Source organism: Phytophthora parasitica (genome assembly GCF_000247585.1).
Source record: "Phytophthora parasitica INRA-310 unplaced genomic scaffold supercont2.12, whole genome shotgun sequence".
Classification (NCBI taxonomy): Eukaryota; Oomycota; class Peronosporomycetes; order Peronosporales; family Peronosporaceae; genus Phytophthora; species Phytophthora nicotianae.
In genome coordinates, this window is record NW_008648998.1 from 797,272 (window position 1) to 804,597 (window position 7,326).

Consider the following 7,326-nt stretch of genomic DNA (forward strand, 5'->3'; position numbering starts at 1 on the left):
CCCCCAGGTTAGCGATTCCCGTACATCGAGCGCCCACTGCGTTCCGAATCTAGTTAGACGTGTCAGCAGAGCTCAAAGCAACTTGGATAATGAAGCCGGGGCAGTTCTCTTTGGATCTTTCACGGCCAAAACACGCCGGACATGGCTGGATGCATCGTTCTTGGAATTCAAGTTAGCTGCACTTAAATGAGATAATGAGGCATTGTGAGATAGACCATTTTTATTAGTTCGTCGAATTAATTTTTAACCAATCAGCATATGTTACGGAGTAGGATGTCGACGGGATGTCAGCACGACGTATCATGACACCAAACAGACGTCAACCATCGACTGTCTGAAAAGACGTCCCGGTCCCTCGACGTCGACAGATCTAAACTCACCAAACCTTCCTGAAGCTTCATTATAGAATCAATGTAAGTGTTAACACGATCTTCTTTGATCAACTTCCGCACGAACATAGAAGTCTTGATCAAAATGTCGTTCTTAGTTGCACTACCGGCATTGTATTCCTTCTCTATCTTCCCGAACAACAACACAGGATCACAGTTGACAAGCAGACGCCTGTAGCGACCAGCAAGACGCGATCCAATCGCCAGCTATGACTGACTGAGCTCGTAGCCAACGCTCATTCCAGCGCCGTTTCTTTGTCGAGCTCCATGAATCATCCAATACTGTCTTTTCTGCAACCAGAGACCACAACTTCAAAACTTTAAGTTTCAACTCCACCATGGTACGACACAGCTCGTAGTTATCAGCTCTTGTTAACTTTGGGATCTCTAAACTTGGAGAGTCCCGTATTTCAGCTCTTGCCCTCTTGTACTTCTTGGATGACTTCTTCTTCTTAGAGAGATAACGATTAGGGCTCTTGCGTTTCTTTGAGCATTCTCGCTTCAAATGAGAGCTACTAGAATCACCTGGGTCTGAGTCTGAGTCATCATGGTCAGATCCCACCGATCGATCACTCGTGGATGACGATGAAGGCTCTGATGAGGAGGAGGATAACGATGACTGATCACTGGCATCATTCCCACCAAAACTACTGTCATCTGAGAGACTAGCATCGTCGTCAGAGTCATCAGCCTTGGACACTTCCCGGAGACGCGATATGGTCTCCATATTTTGGTTCTTAACCCGTCGTTTACTTAGCATTTCGTAGCACAGAAAAAGATGGAACGCGGGATGGCGGGGCGAATGCCTCCGGGATCTTGGTCGGTGCTTGACGATGTGGAGAAACCTTCGGAAGTGGTCAAAGTTGGACAGTCTGAAGACGCATAAGATGGCTTCGGCGCGTAACGTGCTGCAAAAGAGCAGTGCTGTGGGCAAGTAGAGTTTGTTTCGCCACTGAAGAGACGACGCAATTCAATGTCCAAGCAACTCAATGAGTCTTTCGGATTCATCGCTCTGCTCCGCTATTGAATCAACGAATAAAGGAATACGGGCGACGATTACTTCGTTATGTAGTAAAATACCAAGGCATAAGACCACACCAGAACTGATGAAGGCTCTCGTTGAATCAGAGGTTAAACTTCGCGAGAACCGGCGAGTAAATCAGCAACGCTATCGCATAAAGATCAACCAGCATGCAGAGAGTCTAGAAAGCGATACGCGACGTCTTAAACAGGAGATCCAACGACTCGAAATAGAGTACAACCGCCCCCTTTGCACTCCCACCGAGAAAACTCCTTGGAGCGTCGTGGCGGAATACTATCGGCTGTTTCGACACGGCTCCCAGGTGCCGATTTCAAGAGAACACACTTTTCACCCGAGAGAGGCTCAGATTCAGAAAACTTTTCTACACCAGGCTATGGCGACGAACATTTGTGTTAACAGCGGCTTCGGTATCGACGCTCTTCTGAAAGAGTGGACATTTGTCCCGCAAAAGACTGGAAGCCTGGCAGTGCAGCTTGTACGGCTCGAGTATGACGACAGAGCCACGATGCTAGCAACCGTTAAAGTGCTCGTCACTATAACGGAAGAAGTGCTGCAGTTCAGCTTCTCACACCTCATTGATATGGACAACAGACTATCACCACTGGCGGAAAAGCTTCTTGGAAGACAAATAGTAATTCCAATCATGGTGCGGTTTGAGTGGGATGCCACTACAGCTCAAGTTGCGAGCTTGTACTCCACGCCAGACTTAGTTAATCCATTTACGAAGGTACTTGGTAGTTTGAAGGGTGCAGCTCGTGTGCTTAACAACTCGCCTCTGGCGGTGGCGCTCGGTGCAGCCTCAATTTGACAACTGTCAACACATAATTTCAGTATTAAAAATATTATTTTTAATAAGTTTCTTAATACTATCTGATCACCTCTAAAACATCCAAATCGAGATATTTTGACGTTCTATGATTTCAATCACATATACCACGAGTCTACCACGATGAGAGATCGAGTACAGCCTTAAATCTTTCCTTCTGAGCTTCGTCCGCATCATTAAACTTCGGCTTTAAGAACTCAGCCACAATACGAAACACCGCATCTGGCAGCTCTGCCACAATATTCAGCTCCATCAATACATTCCCTTGATCCAGCTCAGACGCGTAGCGAATCAGGAATACAATTTTAATACGTTGCCACACGCAATCTCGACGATGCAGAGCTGCAATCTCCTCAAATTCCGGTCTTACGGTACCAGGTAACCGCACAATCGAGGTCTTAGCTCTAGGATGTACCTCGCATTTGCTGCACAGGGCAAACCAAGTAGCATGGCCAACGCAGAGTCGATTCAGTCGATGAAGTTCCTTCACTACACGCACCATGTTGAGCTTGACGGCTTTGGCTACACAAGTAGCCACTGTAACCTCTTCCTCGTAGCTGTTCGTCGTCTGATTCTGGGTCTGATTCCACTCTCCATGTGATATCAGCTTCTCCTCTCTTCTGTCATACTTTACTAGCCATCGCAGCTTATTATTGCGTAGTAGCTCCATCACACAGCGCTCGTCCTCGCTCCTAAGTGCCATATCGAGTGCGTACAAGGGGTTTTGAGCCTCTTCATCCTTCGTAAGGTCCAATATAAAGGACGCCAGTCGCCCGTGGCCGTTTAAACACGCGAGTCCCAATGACGTTCGTCCTTCATCGTCCTTATTACTCCATGATAAAACTCTACGCTTCGATTCGGCGTCGTCCCAGTCTAAAAGACACTTAACGACATTTGGATGTGCTCCGGAGGTGCAAGCAGCCATGAGGACGTTGCAGCGATGATCATCCTTGGTGCGCAATGAAGCTCCTTTGGCTAGAAGAAGCTTTACCAGCGTTAATGTGGTTTTTAGGGGCTGACTACTGGAAGCAGAGATCATGAGAGATGTCGCGTGTGGGCTCGAACTGGAGCGCGCATTGGCGAGAGAAGAGTCTCGATAGATCATACGACGTACGACGTCCACTTGGCCGTGGCGCAGCGCGTCATGGAAGCGAGAGACACTCGAATCATTGCGGGGAGCTCGTTTCATTCGATGACCGAAAAGTAAAATGACTGAATAGAGGGAGGTTACTCAGGGGGCTACGAGGGTTACATGATAAAAAAAAAGGAGATATTACTGAATGGGGGGGACGGAGAAATAATGATAATATAAAAGTCATGGCCGCTTGGATACTCGTCTCTCCATCTTGCGCAGACGTCCGGCCTTACAATGACCGGGGATACATAATCTCGAACATATCGGACACTGTCGTGCTTCAATAAGGAACTTAAGCAAGCGAGCTTCTCGACTTTCGTGCAAGTCAATGAAGCTCAGAATGATCTTGAATGCTTCGACAGGGGTCAACGCGACGGGATGTACAGCGTAGACCTGTCGTTGACTGGCTCGCCGTGGAGTGACTTGCCTATGTCGAAGCAGCACAAGCGCTCCAATACGATCCCAGAGCCACAGGCGACGTTGAGTTTGAGCAAGTGCTATTAGATCACGCGAGAGTTTAACCTTTTGATCGCTCTTCAGACGGTAAAGCGCATACCACGTCGCGAGTCGAACGTCGTCTTGATTGAAGCGGTACATTGCGAGCACGACGCGAGGCAGATTTTCCTGAACAGCAGCTTGGACGCATGTAAAGACATTGCATTTCTGCTGTTGCGCATCCCTTGGTACTTTGTGAGTCGTAGTGCTGTGGATAAGCTCGTTGCGGATACGCTGTTGACGTAGCACTTTCCAGACGTTGCTCTCGTTGCCAGTGGAGATAGCATCTTGTAAAGCTTGTAATGGGAAGTCGATCGAGTGTAAAGTGCTGTTTGAGCGTCCAGAGAGGAATGACCACATTGTCGACGATGTTTGTGGATCTTACGTAGCGCAATCGGAACTGAGTTGTGAGGGTCCCATGTGCCGGGGTCCAAATACCAAATTGCATGCACGTCTTTGTCAAGACCGAGGCGGATTGCTCTTAAACCGCTGTATTATAGTGTTGGGGACATTTTGTTCCCTTTGGTTGCCTGTATGCAGGTCGCATTAACGTTAGCACTGCCAAGATATTTCTGTTTTATACTTACTGAAGTACTAAATGTAGATGATGCTGTCGTTTGACATCAACATTCTATTCCAGCTAAAATGCTGTCGTTGTCGGAGTTGAAAGACGCCCTGACGGCGCTAGGCGAGTCAACAGCGACCGGGAAATTGAGAGGGGAGGCGAGGCGTGATGAGTTGGTCAAAAGGCTGCATCAGGTCAGGGTGGCGAGTGGTCTAGTGGTCGGAAATACAGACGATAAGGACGTGGTAGTTGGTACTCAAGCGCTGGACAAGTTGCCATTGTCGGAGCTGCGTAGTGTATTGGAGCTGCGAAATATTTCAACACAGACGCCAGGGTTGAAGGGAGAAGCGAGACGACACGCTTTGATCCAGAGATTGATGAACACGTTCAAAAAGCTGGAAAGCCAAAGCGGACGAATAAATTTCGATACTTCTCTTGAGTCGGTGAGTGGTCGAACTGGTTCAAACGATGATGAAGCGGATGAGACCAAATCGGAGACAAATTCCAGTGTGTATTCTACTGCGAGCGAGTTTATTTTCTATAATTCGGTCAATATCGAGAGAGATTCTAGACCAGAACTACAGCCGAAAGCTAATGCATTGACGCCGCAACTTTCATTCACGAAGTTAAAGAAGGAGGCAATTGACGCCCAGATCGATTCTAAAAGTACTGAATTCAGTGACGACCGTGTGGAGCATTTACAGCGCGAGTTATTCGATCTCCGCACTAAACTACACACAGCTCGTCAAGAGCAGCAGCGTCTAGTAGACCAATCGCTGCAAAAGGCTGGAATACAGCTATCTCTCTGTGAGATCTCGGCCAAGTTACAAGCACTCGAACGTGAGCGTCGACGGCTACAGGAGAACTACTACGGTCACGAACTCGTTACGTGCGACGTGCTGACTTCCACCAACAATAACCACGTTTCTCTCGAGTTAATGCAAGAAGATGCTATGCTGCTCATTGAGAAACATCAAGAAGCACTAAAATGTCTGGCTGAGAGGACAAAAGAGGCGATGGCAGTGGCGAAATTCCACGCAGTAGAGATCGAATCCGGCATCGCTACATCCGCCAGACAGGAGGAAGACAAATTACTTCGACGAATTGGCCAAATCGAGTCTTCGCTCGGCTCTACAACAGCTTCACCGGCGTTGAACAACTCGTCAGAGACCAAATTTGGCTCTAAATCACCCTTTTTGACGCGATGTCGAACAATGCCGAACGGTCGACATCCTCCTCCGTGGGACCGAATGGACATTGGTAAGCAGAGAAAACTCATTGATCTACAATCCGCAGTATCTTTTCATATTCGTCGCGATCGGGTGACTTTAGGGAGCGTGTTGACAACCGCTCGTGTTCCCACGCAGACTCATGAACTGGAAATGAAAGAACAACTCTTGGAGAAAGCCAAGTGTAATGTCGAGGAGATACGTGTATCAAAAAGCCAAAAAACTTGACGAAAAATTATGCATAGAATCTCGGTAGCTACGCATTATTCCTCTGTAGTTGTTATTACCAATCTGATGAAGTGGATATCTACCCCATCAGCGCTGATCCAACCAACGAAAAGAATTTGGCGAACTTTTCGAGTACTCTTTTTATACTATTTAATGTGAGAGTGTAATGAGTGCTCGAAAAGAGAAAAATTGTACAAGACGCTGACTTGCTATCTTCTAAACAGAGTCGAGAAAACTTATTGGAGGCTCGACGCCTACTGAAGACATCATTGAGTTTGTCCCTCTGTAAACGAACAATCAGTTGCGGTGCTTGGACATTCAAAAGAAAATGAGTCGACAGAGCGTTGTTTCGAGGGACTACTGGTTGTGATGAAGCAGCGAGTCCGTGAAGAGGGCAATAGTCATGCTGGAAATCTGGCATCGATGTACGAAATATATACGCAGTTCCTACACCAGACCGGACAGTTGAAAAGTGCGAAACGCATGTACGACGAAGCTCTTATGTTAGACCCTCAGAGACCATCTCTTCAACAGATATTGCGAGTTGTTGCAATCGACAGCACTACTGGGCACTGTTATCTGACCCACTTTGCTCGTTTGTCTCTCGCTTAAAAATGCTTCTCAATCAAGTTACGCGATAGTAAATAAAAGCAATAGTCAATCCGGCACATAGAATGTTGAGATCGCGATATACCTCGCAGAGGCACATCTTTAGCGATGCACTTGCAGATTCCGAAATACAGCTCGACTATCAAATGGATGCTGTGACTAGGAGCTGAACAAGGCGCTCGAGTGACCTTTACTAGCTTCGTGAAGTGGAAATATGGCATTGCAGAGGATCTGCAATCCCAACGTGTTGCGACAGTAGAAAACAATGTTCTGAAACATCTTCTTATTGAAAGCCTAGTGGATGTACAGTACGATCTAGGTGGGCAAGACGGAACTTCGATATTGAAGTGCGATGGTGTGCATAACACATCGCTCTACGGATGGTGAGATTCGAGCATAATCGCGACTGATGCTCAAGACTCGGTGATTATTGTGGCTTTCGGGGATCACTCGATCCTGAGATCTATCTCGGTTCCTGAGCTATCTCGGCTGTTCGAAGCCTGAATCATAACGACGTCGACTACCGCGTGAGCCCATAAGCAACGATCAAATCACCCCTGATCTCTCTTGAGCTCAGGCTCTCATCGCATTAACGAGCCGTATTCTGGCATCAAGTGTACTCATTTATATGTTCTGAAGTCACCTTCCTCACTTCCAGTTGGTTCCTCGGACACCAAGACGGATACGATATGCACATTCATTTTCCATGACTACTGGTTCTCCACTATCTCCACGGTCCGGAACACCCTCGAATCTGAGGTGAGTTCATTTCCAAATTCACCTTCTACCGTTCACAACTACAATCATG

The 7,326-nt window shown here is 47.3% G+C and overlaps 5 protein-coding genes across 5 annotated transcripts; 2 read left to right on the forward strand and 3 right to left on the reverse strand.

Annotated features, from left to right (window-relative positions):
- Positions 1-540: 540 nt before the first annotated feature.
- Positions 541-1,116, reverse strand: PPTG_07583 (hypothetical protein; the record flags this gene model as incomplete). The annotated part of the gene is made up of 1 exon (XM_008901862.1): positions 541-1,116. One exon carries the CDS (start codon positions 1,114-1,116, stop codon positions 541-543), a length of 576 nt encoding a protein of 191 aa, XP_008900110.1.
- A 372-nt stretch (positions 1,117-1,488) lies between these two features.
- Positions 1,489-2,239, forward strand: PPTG_07584 (hypothetical protein; the record flags this gene model as incomplete). Its single annotated transcript, XM_008901863.1, has 1 exon — positions 1,489-2,239. Exon 1 carries the CDS (start codon positions 1,496-1,498, stop codon positions 2,237-2,239), a length of 744 nt encoding a protein of 247 aa, XP_008900111.1. The 5' UTR covers positions 1,489-1,495.
- A 5-nt stretch (positions 2,240-2,244) lies between these two features.
- PPTG_07585 (hypothetical protein) lies at positions 2,245-3,452 on the reverse strand. The gene has a single exon (XM_008901864.1). The coding sequence runs from the start codon at positions 3,444-3,446 to the stop codon at positions 2,373-2,375; it is 1,074 nt and encodes a 357-aa protein (XP_008900112.1). The 5' UTR covers positions 3,447-3,452; the 3' UTR covers positions 2,245-2,372.
- A 120-nt stretch (positions 3,453-3,572) lies between these two features.
- PPTG_07586 (hypothetical protein) lies at positions 3,573-4,247 on the reverse strand (the record flags this gene model as incomplete). The annotated part of the gene is made up of 1 exon (XM_008901865.1): positions 3,573-4,247. The coding sequence occupies one exon, from the start codon at positions 4,245-4,247 to the stop codon at positions 3,573-3,575; it is 675 nt and encodes a 224-aa protein (XP_008900113.1).
- Positions 4,248-4,532: 285 nt separating this feature from the next.
- On the forward strand, positions 4,533-5,909 carry PPTG_07587 (hypothetical protein; the record flags this gene model as incomplete). Its single annotated transcript, XM_008901866.1, has 1 exon — positions 4,533-5,909. One exon carries the CDS (start codon positions 4,533-4,535, stop codon positions 5,907-5,909), a length of 1,377 nt encoding a protein of 458 aa, XP_008900114.1.
- Between the last annotated feature and the right edge of the window lie 1,417 nt (positions 5,910-7,326).